The 18909-nt window shown below is 38.8% G+C and overlaps 1 protein-coding gene across 5 annotated transcripts in view; it reads left to right on the top strand.

Annotated features, from left to right (window-relative positions):
* GRID2 (glutamate ionotropic receptor delta type subunit 2) overlaps window positions 1–18909 on the top strand; it is a 740237-nt gene that overhangs the window by 442872 nt on the left and 278456 nt on the right. For all 5 annotated transcript variants that reach the window (XR_003924278.2, XR_003924280.2, XM_030020238.2 and 2 more), the window contains one exon: window positions 4775–4980. Coding sequence is in view for 3 of the 5 variants with exons in the window: in XM_030020238.2 (XP_029876098.1) it covers window positions 4775–4980 (206 nt within the window). In the remaining 2 variants the exon portion in view is untranslated. The remainder of the gene's footprint in view (window positions 1–4774; window positions 4981–18909) is intronic.

Below are 18909 nucleotides of genomic sequence, written 5' to 3' on the forward strand. Positions count from 1 at the left end.
GGAGGATAATTAATACTGGTGATAATGGGCAGCTCTTCTGCATTTCTGAAAATGACTGTGACTCATGTGATTTAAATAGAAAATAGAAAAGTGTCTTCTGGCTAGGCAACAGGTTGGCTAGCAAATTCAGGGTGAGAAACACCTGTGTTCCAGACACAAACAGTCCTGTGTCTCTGCAGCAGAGCCATCTGTGCCACAGGTTGCTTGCCAGATTTTTCTGCAGAAGGAGTTTATCTATTAGAAAGATGATTCCACAGTGCAGTGTGGATATGTGCCACTTTAGGACAATCCACGCAGGAAAGATAATGCTGCCCATTCAGTGGCAGCATCTGTTCTTTGGCATACACTTTAAATGTGATCATTGCTAGTGACTTGCTGCTGAAATATTGGAAGCACCATCATGATTTAAATAGCATTTAAATAGCAGGATGTTTTTATGTGCTCTCTGCTGTTTCATAGCAGCAGGTGAGCATCACCAATACCTCCATTCTTCTACTGGGTAAGCTGAGGTATAAGCAAAGTCTGCGTTTCCCGCCCACAGCTTTGTGTTGTATCAATGCCAAAGGCATAAGTAGTAAAGAGGTTTTATGAATCTAGTTTTGGTATTTTCTTCATTAGAATGGTGCTGTTTTCCTAAAAGCATATCACACAGATACCATACTGTTGGCATGGTCACCTAATAAATCTAGAACTGTAGAATAATACTGGACCTCTGTCCCTTTTGCCCCTTCATTTGGTGAAGATTCAATGTAATTGTTTCAGTGTTTATATTTGCAGATATTTGTGGCAAAGCAAGCCATTTGATCCCATAATCTGGCTTCTGGGACAACACAGATTATACAGAATATCAGCTAATAACTCTAGTGTGTTTATAAATTCAAGTCAAATGAAATTATGTTCTTGTTTTGAAAGGACAAATAAAACTTTGGTGGTTCCTGCTTTACCCTGTTCTGGCGTCAGAGAAGAATATATGGATTTATGCTATAGAATTTAAGTTTTTAAAAAGGCTTTCATAGCCTAAGTAACTCTTTCCCCTGATATTTTGATAGTGTATCTAGAACCCATCTATGTGTCTTCCCTATACTTCAATAATTTTGACTCCAACTGGTCAGTTTTATCCAGTTTTTATTCCATTTGTCTGGATGTTAAGTAACTCTGAGGGGGTGAGCCTCAGAAACTTTAGAATGAAAGGGTTACAGTGGAAAGAAGTTATTTCATCATTTGCATAAAACTAGGCATATTTGTAGCAGTTTGAATAATCTTGTTGCTCCTTAAATTGGTATTTAAAGTGCCAAAAAAAATTCTAACATCTCTGATTAGATTGAATTTAATTTTCCTGATTTAGATATTAAATAGAAGCTGTAATTAGTATGTGATTCTTTTATAGAATTTATTTTTAGGGTAAGCATGTATTTTATCCATGTTTAAACTATTCTTCAAGTGTTTAGTAATACTGGTATTTCGGCAGTGTCTGAAGAATGGGGCTGCAGTGCCGAATGCCTAAAATAGCCTAAATGCCTAAAATACTACTTCTTTCCAGTTTGTGGTACTTTAGAGTTCTAGTCAAGAGACCAAACTTGCTGATTGTAACGTCTGACTTCCAAGACTAACCCTGTTGAATTATTTCTGTGGACTGTTTGATTATAAACTATTACATGGCTATTTCTCTAGAATTTGATATATCTTGGTAATCTAGTGCTGGAGGAGGATAGCTATCTGTAATACTCTCTAGTTAGTACATCTCTGCTGGGGAGACAGACAGAGCATTTTCTCTACGGTGGAGACTGAACTTTGTTTTCTTTATGCTACTGTTTGTGGCCAAAAACAAGCAGATCAAGGTGTGAATGTCTAAGCCTCAGATCTTCTTGATAGGGCTGCTGGACTTTTGTGGAATCCAAAACTTCTCAGATGTCTTGTTTTGCCATAACCTGAAGTCAAATGCCAAAATCACCTGTGTTTGTCGGAATCTTTAAACTTTGGAGTATGTTGCCCCCCCCCCCCCCCCCCAAATCCTCAAATGTATAGCTCAGTAAAAAAAGTATTCACTAGGCTTCAAAAAGAGGAAAGCTTAAATTTAGTTTTGGTACAGTTTTTCTAGCAAGTCAGCATAAAGATTTCTAGCTCAGGTATTTCCAGCTTTTCCCTGAAGGCCCATCAGATCTGGATGCTGGAGTGTTCCTGCTGGGCTCCCTCTGGGCCGTGTACTGTTCATCTGCCGTGGTTACTAGCTGCACCTTAGTTGTACTGATCTTATACTTCCACTGTCATAGTTCCCATATTAAATCCACATGTGACTTCTCCATAACCTTCTCAAGGGTGTATCACACAGGTTTCTCTGTCATGTTGCTGATGCTTTGCTGAGGGGGCAGGTTGTCACATAATTCTCTCTGTGCAGCCTGGACCTCTGGCCACGTATGCCTCATGTTTGCAGGACTGACCACAGCTGAGTGCTGGTAGCACTGCTCTCTTGATGGCTAGTGGAGGGTGCCAGGGTCTAGGCAGTTTTAGGGGAAAATTTTAGGAGACTTCCTCACAATATTTTTCTCAAAAGAAGTGATTTTCATTATTTCCTCTGGTCTTAAAATGAACTTCAGTTCCTCTAAAAGCTGTCACCTGTCAGTGTACCTCATGAGAACATAGCTACTGCAATCCTGATAAAGTAAACAACAGATACATGCTCCACTATTCTCTGTGGTTGTATTGGGGTTACCCTGAGCTGTTATCGCAATGTGCCAGCATGGTGTCACTTCTATCACCTGCAAAATAGACCACCCTAAGGGCCAGCCAAGAGCCCTTTCCTGGTCAAGTTTATGGCTGTTCGTGTAACATCTTGTCTATGGCTTAGAGTCTATTGTGCTCAGGCATCCCTCCAGTCTGCTTTCAGTCTGATTTTTCAGCCTTTCGCTGTCCTCTCGTATCACATGCAAACTGCATCTAAGGTGCTTCCAGTAGTATGAAACTTTGAGATTTTTCATCCCATATTTACTCATCCCATGTTAGAATTAAATAGATCCTCCCCCTCCCCCCCCCACCCCCCCCCCATATAAGAAAGGCAGGGAGTAGGGGAAGAGGGATAGGTAAGTATGAAAGATCTCAGAGTAGCCAAGCAGTTGTGAAAATCTAATTGGAAGCTTTCTCAAAAATAAGATGTTACATGAAGACAGACACATGATCAGCCTGTGGCCTCAGGTCTTGCCATTCCCCTGGAAAATGAGCGATCAACACAAGGGACTGATAGAGCACCAGGGATGTATAAGGGAAGCAGAGCAGGAACTGCAATCCCCCAGGGATGGGATTGAACTCTTACCTAGGAGAGACCAGATTTGGTATTCTAATAGGAAAAATGGTTTTTTGGATGCATTTTAACCACAAATGCCTTCCTATACCTCAGGACCCTTTATTTTCAAAGAAATGTTTCTTCAGAAATTCCTTTATATGTTGGGTTACTGGTTTCCCTTTTTTTTTTTTTTTTTTTAATCTGCCCCCCCATACCTAGTGCCTGTGTCGGACAGTGTCTGTTTTGTTGGCTCTAAGGCTGCATCTTGTTCCTCTAAATGAGATCAGATGGGTGTGTGGGAGGCAGGCACGCCAGCAGGGAAGGGAGGATTTCCTGCTGAACGTCCTCTGGGAAAGCAGGTCTGAGTGACTGTTGGGGAGAGAAGTCAGGGAACTGATGACTTAGCTCCAGAAAAAAAGATTGAGAAACTGCTGTGGTCAGTAGGGGTCAGAAAGTGAGGACTCACTGAGGCTGGAGGGATTTTCCTGAGGTCCAGGAGACCATGCGCTGACTTACGAAGTCATTGAACAATTTTAAGCTTAAAGTTTGGGGTTTCAGGTAAAGCCATTCAAAAGAGCAGCAAAAAAAACCAAACAAGCTTTTTACTTGCTTTTGTGGAATTCTCTACTGGAAAAGGCCTTTCAAAGGCTTGGACAAGCTTGAGGTAGCATCATAATGTGAGAGTACCCAGCCATTTCAGTTTGGGAGACATTAAAGGTATTACAAGCTAGGTAGTGAACACAGCATTTCGCTAACAGCATTTTCTTCCTTTCCAAGTCATTTTTAAAGAAGGTTTTACTCAGAGTGAGCCAGAAAGCTCTACTAGAACAGTTTGCTAGGGAAGAACTTGTTAAATTCAGCCAGCAGCGGTGGTATCAGATGAGAGCAGGTAGTACCATTGCAACTGTATGTCTGGCTTTTGTTTTGTTTTTGAAGGAAATAAATAGCTGTGCAATTTAGAACAACATTAAGACTTTTTGATGAGTGAACAGCCCAAGCTTCACTTAAATACATTAAGCTACATAGCATTGCAGTGGATAACATAATTTTCAGTCCCACAAAAGAAAAAGTGCTTCCTACCTTTCCTCCCCTCAGTTGCCCTTTGACAACCCTCACTTCAAGGAAGCACTGTGTGTTACAGTCATCATAGCTTCACTGCTCTTTATGGATTTTAGTGTGAAATTCTTTTAAGAAAAATAAGGAACAAGTGTGATGATTGAATGACCAAATTAGGAAAGTTGCTAGAAATATTTGTAGGTTTGTTTTCTAGTGATTCTTTTGGACAGTAGCTGATGTGTGGCCATTCTTTCTCCTGTTTTAGTACTTTAAGAAATGCCATGAGCATAGCTCAGGAAGAGCTCCAATGAATATTAAGTGAAAGCCCATAGGGGTCTACCTGACACTGAACAAAGCGCTTCTGTGAGATGAATTGAACAGTTATTTGTGTCTTTTTTCCACTTACCAATTAACATCTTGTTTGGCTTTTGATTTTCCTAGATATCCGTGGAATACAAGAGTTTTTGGACAAAGTATCTCAACAGGGAATGGATGTAGCATTGCAGAAAGTAGAAAACAACATCAATAAAATGATTACAGGGCTCTTTGCCACTATGCGAATAGAAGAACTGAACCGCTACCGGGATACTCTGAGACGGGCTATTCTTATAATGAACCCCTCTACAGCCAAATCATTCATAACAGAGGTATGTGTTTATCACTGGTAACTTCTTGTTTTGTTGACCAAGACTGCAGCTGTTTGTCAAAAGATTCAGTTTATTTGACTTCATAAAAACAATCAAACGAGGAAAAAAAAAAAAACAACTAAAAATTTAAACATTCTCTCTTCAAAGGTCATCATGCAAGGGTGTTTTTTTGTCCTCATGAATGTGCATACAGGACAGTATAACTACATTCTGCATGAGCAAAAAACATTTAGGAAATATGCAGAATTACCTTCAAACTCCTGATTGAAGCTCATGGTTATTGTATTGCTATTTCCTTGCTCATTGTGTCCCTCACTAAAAAATCTTTACAACTGACAGTTTTGTTATTACTTAGTTATATATAATATCTATTTGTGGATAAAATGTGTTTACCTGATTGGCATTTCATTTTTTATATAAAATAATGTTCAATAATGTTCTGTTATGTACCACTGAGTAGTAGTAAGGTAATAGAATTTATGAAGGATTGGATCTGAATGAAGAATTTAAGATGATAGGCTAAAGTTATGCTTATGTATTTAAACAAAAACTGCAAGCAATATGGAGAGAATTTTCAAAAACCTCTTCACAATTTAGAGACAGAACACTTGCATATCGCATTCGACTATGACTTGTGTAATTTTTTTAGATGAGTGGCATGGTTCTTTTTACACAGCACTGTGCTATTTCAAATGTGGTTTTTTACATGCATGTATACGCTTCATTTTCAGCCAATGGTTAAAAATGTATTTGTTTTCTGTTCCATAGAAAAACACTTTCTCTGCTATAATTTCTCTTTGGATCTCTTTGTACCTTGCATTACTTTTCTTTTATGCTTTCCTATTGCCTAGGTCTTCAGAAATTGAGGCTTAAAAACTAACTCTGCATATGTAGTCTCAAGTGAATGCCTTTTAGGAACATTAGTTAGAAGAAGGCTTTTTTGTTTCTTTTTGATTTTTTTTTTCCCTCTTGTTTTTTGGCTAGGCATTCTGCTGTCCTCATTACACACTGAAGCTTGCTAATTCTGAGTAATGAGGGTTTGCTGCTCTATCCAAATGTCTGCAGTGCCTTATAAGATGTAAACAATTTGTGGGCATGTTTTAGATTGTTCTGCATTGTTTCATCGCCCAAGTCACAAATGTTTTATTTTTCAGTAAGATATTTCAACCCGTGACATTTCAACCTGAAAGCAGCAGGGTTCAGGGCTCTAACTGCAATAACTCAGCAAAACAAAACTTCTGTATTGTTACTAAAGAGAAACACTCTTTTTTAAAAAAAATGCACTTTCTTTATCATTTATTTTTACACACTCCAGCATAGTAACAAAGTCATCGTCATCTTTTCAAGTTGCCATGTATGTGTTGCCAAGAAAGTAAACAGTTTATTTTGGAGTTCCCCCTTTGGCATTGGCCGCTCAAAACCCTCAAAAACCCAAACCAACAAAAAAACCAGCTAAACCAAACTCACAATGCCTCTACCTTCCAAAAAAAATCCAAAACCAAAGAGAAAAAAAAAACCCACCCACACCCAAAAATCCCAATGTTTCTCCTTTCCTGGAGACTGTAAGGCTACCAGGAAAGGTCATTATCTTCTCCTGTGAGTGGGTTTCAAAGAGAGTCTCACATCAGGCACTACATTACAGGTTTTGCCAGCATAACAGCATTTATTGGAGTATGATGTGTGACTGGTAAAACTGACAGCAGGAGCCTTTCAATAGGAAGAGTTACTCAAATAGAAGTATGATTACTGCCGTACTTTATTTCTGTTGGTGGCGGGGAATGAACTACACAACAACTGCGCTCTAACACTCGGTGTCTGTGTAAGGAGAAATTTGCTGGGATAGCTTTGCCAATGGGTATTAAAAACTGTTATTTTGCTGTTGAACCAGCAGCTGTACTGTACGGGCAAACAAGTTATAAAGCCTATGGACTGCCAATGAGTTAAGATATTTCTAAACAATTCAAGCGTGGACATGCTTATTTCAAAGACGGTGCCTTGTGCATCATCAGTTTAACTCTGAAATTCAGTTTAACCTAGTGGATTTAGCATGTAAACCATACAAAGTTAGCAAGAAACAACTGCATATGTAGACAAGCCCTTGTTTTTTTAATGGCTTTTCTGCCCAGAAGATACTTTTGGCTGCCTAGTTGGATTCAGCTGTCAGTTTCTTTCCCCAGACCTCACATAGTCTCTGCTGCTTCGTCCCTTCTTAGAGGATGGATCTGGCTGAACCCCCTCATTGTTTAGCTGAGAAGAAGGTTCATTCACTCTGCAACAGCTGTAGTAAGCGTGGGCTTGATTACTATGCAAGTAACAACTTTTCTAGGGTAAATAGTCAGACATTGGTCTGTGTAAATAGGAGATTCCTTGTGGTAGAATTTATCTTTGTTCTAACTCTTTGAAATTCTTATTTCTAAGTAAGAAAATTCAAACCCAGAATGTTGGTTGTTCTTTTTTTTTTTTAAAAGCAGCATTGCTTTTTTATGTTAGCTCCCTTCTTTCTCTCCAGCTTTTGTATCTCTAGATCTTGCAGAGATGACATCTATACTTATATACTCAAGAAAAGGGAGATGAAGATGTAAATACACTGTTCTGCCTATGGTGATAAAACCCCATCTTCTCTTTAACTATTATGTATTAATTTGCCCTCTGTAGAGCATGGAAAGGCAGGAAGACTTCGGAGCAGGTATCTCTCCTTACTGGCTAAAGGTTTAATTTAAAGCAAGAGGGAGGGGCCAGCCAAATTGTCTAATGTCCTTCATTGCTTTGAGATGGGGATAGAGGGGCAGAAGGCAAAAAATTGTGCTGAAATAGTGACATTTAGTGGGGCTAAGGAGTGTGGAGGTATGGAGACTGGGACCTCTCCCCAGATTGTTTAGTGGCAGCATCTGGGAAATCCTTTGCCAGGGATATACTGGTGACTTGTTCAGTATTTTCAGCAGGGTGAGGTCTTTCTGTACCCTCAAATAATCACCCACGTCCCACCCAGGTCCCACAGGTGAAGCAAAATACTGCCACTGAAGCTTTTGTGATCACTGAAAAGCACCTCGGAGCTATCTTGCACAAAAATTGCTATGCTCTCTGACAGCACTGGTGACTGAGGTGAACTGTGTACCACTTGTTTGCTTTTTGCTTTGGGGTGGGGTTTCTTTGCACATGTTCTTCTGATCTGTGATGAACTTGCAGGATATGAAAAGCCATATAGGGGAAAAGGAATAGGATGTCCTTGCCAGCTTAGCATGAGAGCAAAAATCCAGGGTCAAGTGGCAGAAAACAAAAGTAGAAAAAAAGAGAAAAAATCACCTGGTGCTTTAACAAAAGGGCAGGGACTCTTTGGGCCAAGAAAGTCTCTATCACCATGTCAGCCTTGGCAGGAAGGCATCTCAAAACAACAGAAGAAACGATTTAGGAAAGGGAAGAGAAAAACCACCCCTGTGTTGAGCCTGCCTTCCAAAGCGAGGACTTCTAAAGCCAAGTGTGAGAAGGCTGGGTTAGGAGGAGGAACAGGTCAGGAAACTCAGGTTGCAACAGGGGTTCTGGGGCTAACAAAGCAATTTTGGGAAGCAAGCCAGGTGTCCTCAATGTGGCCAACATGCTGTCAGTACATCTCTGCTTACAACTTTATTTCTGTTTAGCTATGGAAACTATCAACTGTGTGCAGAAATATTAATATGTTGTTCTGTGCAAAGACTCTAGGAGCTGATAACAAGACTACAAGGAAGGGATGACACAGCTGATTCGGTTTTTTAGATATAGAGGAAAATTATGTTGACTAGCAGAAGACTTTACACATTGGATATCCAGTAAGCCATGGGTGAAAGAGCCCTAGCGTCAGCCAGGGATTTTGCTGGAGTTTTGACAGGCAAGCTCTGGAAGGCCTTGGTCTAGGAGCTGAAGACACTGCCACCTCCAGCTGTCAGTTCTTCCCCTCGATGGAGGGGTTACCACCCCAGCAGCAAACTCAGCAGATGTGACTGTATACCCTCAGTGCCCCTTGCTAGGTCCCGTCTCTTGGTTTTGTTACAGAGATAGTGACCTCTTATAGAAAGAGGTGAGAACACTTTTTAACTGCAGCAGCAAGATTCAGCAGTTTATCTAGCAAAAATTTCAGAGCATTGGCAACGTGTATCAACCAACAAAGCTGTCGCAAGGGCTTGACAATTTCAAGCCATCAATGTAGTGGTCATTGTAAGTTCCCAGATTGGAGAGAGTACTGCTTTTCAGCTCACTGTACACTGTATGTTTTGTGTAATTAAAAATACTAACTTTTTATTATTCCAAAGGCTCCATTATGCAATAAACTTTAAGCTGCTGAGCCCAGTAAGGTCAGGATTTCAAGCATGCAAGTGATTATGCTAGAGATATTGGAAATGTTTACTGTTAAACATCTACTTAAAGTTAAGCTCACATGTATCACAGAACTGGGTTATAATTATTTAAAATGTATATTCAACAAAACTAGCAGCTGCCAAATCTGAGAGTTGTAGCAATAAGTCCTGTATGTTGACCTGTGTGAATGCAGACATGCTTATTGTAGCAACCTGTATAGGTGCCATTTTATTTGTCTATATTCATTTTCAAAGAAAATTAAAATTATGCATCTTTTAGGCATTAGTACGATCTACCATACATGATTTTTTGCAAATTAAAATGTGGGTTTTTTCTACCCCAGGCTGATGTGGGACAGTACTAAAATAAGGTTACCTTATCTTAGATGAAGAGAAGCTACACTACTACTTTCATGAATAAAAGAACTCTTTATAAATGTTAAAATAGAGGAAATAGAATAAAGCACATAAGTGAAGTACTGAAGAGTTCTTGCCATGTAGTGGGCAAGTGAAAAAGAAAGAGAAAAGTGAATGTTTAAGGAGCAAATGTAATTTAAAAATGCCTTATGTTATTGAACCTTCACCATGTTTTTTCGAATGGTTACTGTGAATAGAATGAGAAGTAACATTTATTCTATGAAATTAGATTATTCCTGGTGGCAAGTGTCCTGTTTTTTATTATATTTGGTTATTATTCCTCTATTGAAAATAATAGGTCATTGTACTTGAAAAAATACAATTTCTTCATATAGTGACATGGTTATTGTTTCATGAGGTTTCAGCTTTAGATCTCATCATGCAGCAAATCACACATTGCTTAGATCTGGAGACAGGGATTTGCTTTAGTGTTACATAGCACTCTAAACAGGCTTATTTCTTTAAACAACTTATTTGCTGTGAATTAAGACAGTTTATTCAACTTCTCCACAAGATTTATTCAGCCTTTGTGTGTCCAAAGGTCATGGAAGCTCAGTCTTTTTTTTTTTTTTTTTTCTTTCTTAAACCTTATGCTGTGCTGCTGTGCTCATTGGCTTTTACATGTATCTTAAGGAATGTTACAATAACATTTAGCTGTTTTTTTTCTTCTCTTTTTTTTTTTTATTAATGAAGAAAATTATCCTGTCTGTAGTCAAAAGCATGATACACAGACATGAGGTGAAGTGAATGCAGCTGAAAATAGGAGTTAAGAACCTGATGCACCTGGGTGGTACTTCCACTGAAACCTGTGGCAAAAATTCTGTAGTTTCCAGTGGGAGCAGATGGCAGTGGTTTTTGTTCAGGTGTGACAGATAACATACATAGCAGGGAGAGGTGGAAGACTCCAGATAGATATCAAGTCCACATAAATAGCTCTGGAGAAGACATCATCTAATGTGTCCCTTAACTGCATGCGCTAGGTGGTACCTTGCCTCTATTTGCGGCACAGCTGAATTTGTAGCTCAGCTATTAGCTACTCTTTGCCACAGATGCCTCTTTAAAATCTTGTAAATCTGAGCTTTTGATCTTCTGCCATTTAAAATCTGCTGGTTTGCCTTTTACATGTGTGCCATAGGCTGCCAATCCCAGGTACATTCAGTAACAAGCATCAAATTGGGATTTAGGAAAGCTAGATTCTCTTCTGCCATGCACATGCTATGTGACTTTTGAACATGTTACTGAATCACAGTTAACTCTATCCCAGCTGAAACCAGGACACACTTTATTACTTCTTCCCTTGATAAAAAGAGTAATGCCTGCATACCTGTGTATAGTGCCTAAGAGCTAAATAGTAACATTATTTTGCCTACATCCATATGTTTTCTGCAAAAATAAAAGTGTATTCATCTATCATCTAAAACCCTACCTGAGTTTTATGTTTTTAAATGAACTCTACTGCCTGAAGAATTTCTTCATGTCAAGGCAACATGGAGATTGGATGAGAAAGGATTTGTCAGTTGAATTCAGCAGTGATGAACCGATCCAGTGATGCACTGGAAAAGCATGCACAGGTCTCATGGGAAGCCTGTTGGATTTCCCATTGGGCTGAGGGATGACTTTATGGTTTATCACATTTTCTTTGTGAAAGTTTATTTGTGATCCTCTGGGAATTTTTAAACAATCCTATTTACATAAAATACAAGCCTGAAATCTCTAAAGGCAACAGTTCAAGCAGTTCTCTTTTAGGTGGCAGTGATGAAGGTGAAGGATCAGCAGCAGCCATATGCACTTGCCTACTGCTATTTTTATCTTCTTTTCCTATCATTTTATCATCAGTGTATTTGTTGATTATACTGGAGTTTATCTAGGAGAGATGTTTTCAGAGGCTAAAATCAGATCTTGCACTGTCAGTGACTCTGCTTCTCTTTCTTGTAAGTAGGCACAATGCTTTAATGTTTAAGGTCATCTTTCTCACCGATATTTTTAAGAGTATTTGAGCTTTTTAGACCTGCATTCTCCTGTAGAGCATACTTGCCTTTTTTGAGTCCATTTTCTACATTGTAGCTTGTGGTGGAATAAATCCCATTCAGCCAAACTCCACTGTAATTTGTTGTTGTTAATGACAATGCAATGAAATATATCTTCTTTTCTTGTCTTTCTCCAGTATTAAACATAGAATCTGTAGCTGCAAACTGAGCTGGAGGCTTAAAGGATTTTTTCCTTCATAGGATCTTCCAAATCTCTAGTGAAGGGACGTTCAGAAAACATGTTCAGAATGCTGAACAAGTTGAAACTTTCATGCTGTAAGTTTGGCAGAAGAGTCTCTGAGTTTTTTTTGAATCTGCAAGAAGGGAAGCAGGGGTCTTGGAGGATTCTAGATTTTACCTTTCAGTAAAAATCTGAGGAAGTTCTTGGATTTATCACTTAGTCCAATTCATTTACTTTTTATGCCTTTGCAGCCTTGAGTATAGACCATCCAGATGATGGCTGAATGATTGGGATGGCTGAATGATTGGAAGTGAAAATTCATGTTATTTTCCTGTGTTTGATGAAAGAAGTGGTGTTGGTATAGATTTTATATGCACTTACTTACCATAGGGTACAAGTTCAAAGATAAAACATTTTAGTTACAGAAAAATGAAAGAGGAAGGTAAGTCCAACTGGTGAAATAAATCAGCTTCAAAGGGATTTGTATCATATGCGTCATTACCACGACTGTAACCTAAAGCAATCCTTTCTGTTTCTGTATTTTCAGGAAAGTATCAGAAGGAGAGTGAATTTCAGGTTCGCCATGTAGTGTTGGGGTTCTTGGGGCAGAATGCAGTGCTCGCTGTAGCTAACGTGGTTTATTTTAGTATATAAAATGAAGAGGAAACATCATGGGAAATCTGTCCCAACACAGAGGGTCTAGATCTAGAAGAACAGGAGCTGGTGGCCATCTGCAGGTCCTTTGCAGTGACAGGAATTTTAGAATTAGAGCTGTACCTTGCTGTTCCTGAAAAATAAGGTTGCATATTGGTAGGCTGGAGCTCAGCTGGCACGTGTGTGTTGGCTGTGTGTTGGTTTTGTTTTTTAATTAAGGTTGCTAATAACAGCAGCTGAGGCAAAGCAGGATATGGGCATGCTCATCTTGCAATCAGCCATGCCTCATATGCTTGTGATGTGAAAAGTGAGACAAAAGCCTGCCTGGTGTTACAATTTTGGTCGTACCAATATGCTCTGTGGATTGTACCATGGTTGTCTATGCTTTTACATCCTTTACTGTGGTGTTGGTGGTATAAGGAGACCTTCACTGAAGTTCGTGTCCAAAGCCAATATGAACTGGAACATTTGTGTGTTTTACAACATAAGAAAGTCACAGCATATCTGTGCATTTTTCTTCTTTCTGGATTTTCTTCATTTTGGCTTTATGGTGTTTAGTGATGTGACATTTATTATGGATAGATATTCCTATGCCAGAGGGTAGCACAATTGCGAGATGTGAACCAGGTCTACCTCTCTGATGTCAACAGCAAAAGCTGTAGTGTATTATTTTGTTCATAGAAACAAAACTTACTTTGTTAATAAAAAATGCCCATACGTTCATTATATAGGTGTATGCATGACAATATGCAGGACTCTAATTGCCCTGTGTCTTGTTATCAGTACAAATATTTACACTATCAGAATTTTTGTGGTTATACAATAAAATTCTTCATCCTGGAGTATAATGAAACAAGAAAAATACCCTGCTATATGTAAGTTTTGACCAGTGTTCTGGTTTTGAACCTGTTCTCTTGTTTGAATTTTAGAACTATCTAATGAACTTTTAAATGTCATCTTCTATCCTTAATTCTCTTCTGTCCCAATCTGTAACTTGGAATTGTTGTGGTTTAACCCCAGCCAGCAACTAAGCACCACGCAGCTGCTCACTCACTCCCCCCCCCCCCGCAGTGGGATGGGGGAGAAAATCGGGAAAAAGAAGCAAAACCCACGGGTTGAGATAAGAACGGTTTAAGAGAACAGAAAAGAAGAAACTAATAATGATAATGATGACACTAATAAAATGACAACAGCAATAATGAAAGGACTGGAATGTGCAAATGAGGCACAGTACAATTGCTCACCACCTGCCGATCGACACCCAGCTAGTCCCCCAGCGGCGATTCCCCGCCCCCACTTCCCAGTTCCTATACTAGATGGGACATCCCATGGTATGGAATACCCTGTTGGCCAGTTTGGGTCAGGTGCCCTGGCTGTGTCCTGTGCCAACTTCTTGTGCCCCTCCAGCTTTCTTGCTGGTTGGGCATGAGAAGCTGAAAAATCCTTGACTTTAGTCTAAACACTACTTAGCAACAACTGAAAGCATCAGTGTGTTATCAACATTCTTCACATACTGAACTCAAAACATAGCACCGTACCAGCTACTAGGAAGACAGTTAACTCTATCCCAGCTGAAACTAGGACAGGAATGAAGATTCATGAGTCTAAGTACAACTCTTGAGTTTCATTACAATTTCATAAGTAATTTATTACAAATATTTATGAAAACTATAGTTAAACTGCTAATGTGTTTAATTGAGAGAAAAGAAGAGGAGCTTTAGTGATTATGTACTGAGTAGAAGATGCATTATGTACTCTGTGAGAATCTTATATCCGCTGTTGTGCAGACGACTGTTTGGTTATGCTTTCCTATAAATTTCTTTCTGTTACTCTAGAAGGTTTTTTAATGACTCAGTCATTGACCTTCTCTTCTTTGGGATCTTGCTGGGTATGCTGTTTTCTGGACTAAAATAATTGAGGGGCTGACCTTCCATGATCTTTAAAGACATAATAATTCTTTTCTTCTATTTGTGTTGGCTATTCTTTGTCTTGCTTTCTTAAATTGCTACCATAGTTAATTATATTCTCCTGTTGTTATACCAGCGATTTTAACTGGATCTGATAGTCTTGGTTACTGCTTATCCTTCCTCCCTGCTTTCATAGCTTCACTATAAATGCCTCTGTTGTGTTCCTCTTGAAAGACAAACGTCTTCCCATAGAGAGCAAATTGCTTCAACCAGCCAAACAGAATAAATAATAATAATAAAAAAATATAAAACACATTAATGAAAGAAAGCTATTATATACACATTGGTAGAGACAGCCAGTGTATTAGAGTACATATTTTCCACAGAACTGAGGGTGGCTGATTCATGTAGATGTTATAAAAAGCGCACTCTGAACATCTGCAAAACTAAAATGCAATTGACTGTCACAGGATGAGTGTCTTTTTGAAATAAAATGACAGCTAGAGAGGATTAACTTAAAGTAGAGATAAGATCTGACAAAACTATTTCTAATCCAATTCTTCCTCCAAAGTCATGTTGCCTGATTGGCAGAACTGTTCTGCCTCCTTCCTTCCCACCAGTAAAGAGAGGTGTAGCCAGTGTATTAGCTTACCTAGGTCTCCCTAAAATATAACTGATTTCCTAGCTACCATGAAAATTCAGTGTTGAATGTTTCTAACCCTGAAGCACAATTAATTGACTCATAATCAATTAATATCTAAATTGTTTTGTCCATCTGTCAGACTGAAATGAGGAGAACTAATAGCCATTATTTCATCTATTTTAAAAACGTTCCCTGTGGCACTGATGAAGCTACCTCATTAGTTTGCTCTAAAGTAAAGATAGAATTTTATACCCTATCACCCCTTTCATAGTGTTTGCTGGGAGTTTGCTTATGAAATTTAGCTGAGCAGGGTCTCCCATGTTTTTCTCCTTTTTTTCAGTATGCATGTTGTAGTTTTATTCTGGCTGTAATGTTTTTGCCACATATGCTTCAGTAATCATTGTGTCAATTTTAATCCTTTCTTTTAAAATTTGGTCAACCAAATTGGATAATTATCTGCAAATAGATTAACAGCACATTAATAAAAATGCCTAGTACACCATTAGAAACAATTGCTATAATAATCGGTACCTCAAGATTCAGCTTGCTTTAGTGCCCACTTCATAATCAGCAGTGATATTTTTGAAGACTGTTGTAAGATAATTTATTCTATTTTGGAAGTACGTACTGACTTTGTGGTCTCCACAGCATGTAAGCAGTTGTGGACTGCTGATATCAAGAGCTGATTTTAGCTTTAGGCAATATTAGTTTCTCATATCCCCACATAATTTTTCCCTAGTGAGGACTTGTATTATTTAGCTTATTTGTAAATGGTTTCAAAAGATATGGGGTTTTTTTTTGTCTTGGATGCTCTCATTTCAAATGGAAAATTAATTAATGGTTGCAATTCATCTCAGAATTTCCATAAATGAAAATAACAGCTGCTTCTGCTGATTGTGAGAATAGATATAAAAAGTATCACTTTGATTTTGTAAAAACATGTTATCTACTGGTTTCCTATGTCATCCACACTAAGGGCCCTATCTTCTAATAAGAGCCCTATGCTTCCTTGGTGGGTTCGCTCATTTTATCTCTCCTTGCAAGTGACTAGGCAGTCAGAGCTACTAAAGCTGTCAATAAACCCAAATTCTGCAGTGAAAAAAACATAGACCTCTCTAATTATTGTTCATGAAAAAGCTAATTACACAAGTACTAAAGTGTGTTAGGCTAACCTGCTTTGGGGATGTTGGTAACATTAAGCCTTATGATATCAGATTCTCTGGTGTAAACTGCCAATAAATTTGTCCTCTGATGAATGCAAAAAACTATGGTAATATGAAAAAGTAGTTAGCACATCACATGGTATTACCTCTTCAGGATCCTCTAGGACGGAACTTTCCATGAAGTCGCTGAGTGCCCTTGTTTGGGATTCAGACTGCATCCTTTTTGCTCCTGGCATGTTCAGTGGGTGACCCATCAGTTAGCTCTGGCACTAGTTGTGATACATGATAAACAATGAACCTGAACGTTGATGAGGTGGTTAATGGGGGTTGGACTATATGATGGTTAAAGGTCCCTTCCAACCCAAACCATTCTATGATTCTATAATTTTTTGAAACAAAGTCTGAAAAGTGATACCATATTCCAGACTGGTAGGGTTTCTTGAAATGTAATCTTGAAAACACATGGGATTTGCTGGGGAAGGGAATCAACATTTATCTTAACATCGATAAATATTTTTATCTTACAGAAGTTCCCGTATTGCAGAGCAAATAAAGAATGAGAAGCAGTAGGAGTCTATGGTGTCAGCACAAATTAATTTAAGAATCAGTGGCTGGACATGAAAACACAAGGAGAAAGAAAAAGAGGAAAATGAAATTTGCAAGAATATACTATTGGCCTGCTGTGTTAAAAGAGGAAAGAGGTCTGTTTTGTTTGGTCTTTTGTGCTTTATCTGGCTTCTGAGCCAGCGTTACTGAGGAGTTAGATACAAATTCAGAAGCAATTAAATGAAGAGATAGATTTTTGTCAACTTTCTTCAGGACTTTGGTAAATGAAGTAGCCTTAAAGAGTGGTTCACATAAGACATTAATTTAGTTATAAAGGTACCAGTGCAGGACCTCCTTTTATCTCCTCCTCAGGTAGTTGGAGACAGGCCACAAGGCGGCCTTCAGGCAGTGCCAGCTTGCCTTAGCTTAGGGAAGTAGTCTGATTCTCATCGTGTGACAGGGCATTTCTCTATGGGATTATAGTGGAAAAAAATCCCATGGGTTATTACATGTGTTATTCACCATTTTGGCAATGAACAAAAAGTGAGATGTGCTGAGGGTGAAGTAGGGAAAGGAAAAGGGAAAGGGAAGGGTTTGATTCAAGCTTTCTCCCGTTTCAATCAACCAATGATGAAAGCAGCTTCCCACAAGCTCTAATTTAAACAGAGACTTTCAAAAATAACATACTTGGCATTTTGAGATGCTCTGAGGAATGAAAGATTTACATGTGTGATGTCCTTAAAACAGAGTTCATGTTTGAATTGACTGGATATATATATGAACAAAGAGACAGAATGTGCTCTGAGAGCCCTTGCAGCTTTCAGAGGGAGATATGTTTTTCATAAATAAACACTGTAGTACCAAAATTTTCCCCTCTCAGGAGAGAGGGGCTGTTGGGTCTACAGAATTCCTGCTTCACAGAGAACCCTGCAGCTGGGGCCCATGGCATCTCCAGCATCCCCAGGTGATAACATGGTAGAGATGTACCATGTGGAAGCCTCAGGGTACTTGGGGTCAGAACTTTTCCAGGTGCTTTGATGTTCTCTCTAGGGCAAAATAGAACTTTACGTCTCTTCAGCTGTTCAAATTGATGTGAGCTCTTCAAACCCGAGCTGTACAGTAGCTCCTACTCCCCTTCAGAGTGTGATTCAGTGTGTCAGTCTGGCCATAAACCATACTGTAGTTTATGAAATATTTGAGTCATTTTTGCTTTCTCAGTGAAGATCTGTTTCTCTGAATGCTCTGGTGGTTTGGTCTCAGATGAAGTTAGATGGCAGTCTGGAGGGTAGGTGGTCAGCTCTTTATCAATGTGGTTGTCTGTCAGACTCTCAGTTGGGCAACTTTGAAGAACCAGTGTGTGATAACCATCAGCCAAGTTTGAACTGTGCACCTTAGAGCTAAAAGCATTAGCTAGTGTTGGAAAAGCTGAGTCAAAGAGCCTGTCCGTATTATGCAGATCAGCACAGAGAAGAGCCTGCAAAATACACTCACCAGCTGGTTAAAATGTCCACTTATAATGTGTAAATTACACCACACTTCATATGCCCTGTTAATTCTTTGGTGCATCCTCATGGTGGCAATGTAAATGTGGATCTGATTTGTGCTTCTTTGTTTGTTTTTTTTTTAATTTTTTTTTAAACAGTTTGCCTTAATTTTAGGAAATGGAAATTAATAATTGTAAAATAAAAACATGTTTTAGTTATATACTGTTTCACATATATTTGTCTAACACATACATAAGCCAAAAAGTGTGCTTGTAGTGCTGAAATCATGCCAGCAGTATGCTGCTGTTGGAATCAATATTTAAGGAATAAAGCCTCTGGTTTCTGTTCTGTAAATTACTTAAATGTTGGAAAAACTTAATTGACTTTAAGTGCTCAGATCCTGATTGAAGCCAGCTAAGAGGTTTTTTCCATCAAAAAATTTCAAGTTTCCTATGGTCTGTGGTTCTAAGATAGTCAGGCAGATTACCTGAGAGCCTGGGCTCTGAAATCTCTTTCATAGAATTTCAAAACTCTTGAGTTTCATTCCAAGCTGGAATAAAACCAGATTTTCAAATATCT

This window comes from Aquila chrysaetos, chromosome 1 (genome assembly GCF_900496995.4).
Source record: "Aquila chrysaetos chrysaetos chromosome 1, bAquChr1.4, whole genome shotgun sequence".
Lineage (NCBI taxonomy): Eukaryota > Metazoa > Chordata > Aves > Accipitriformes > Accipitridae > Aquila > Aquila chrysaetos.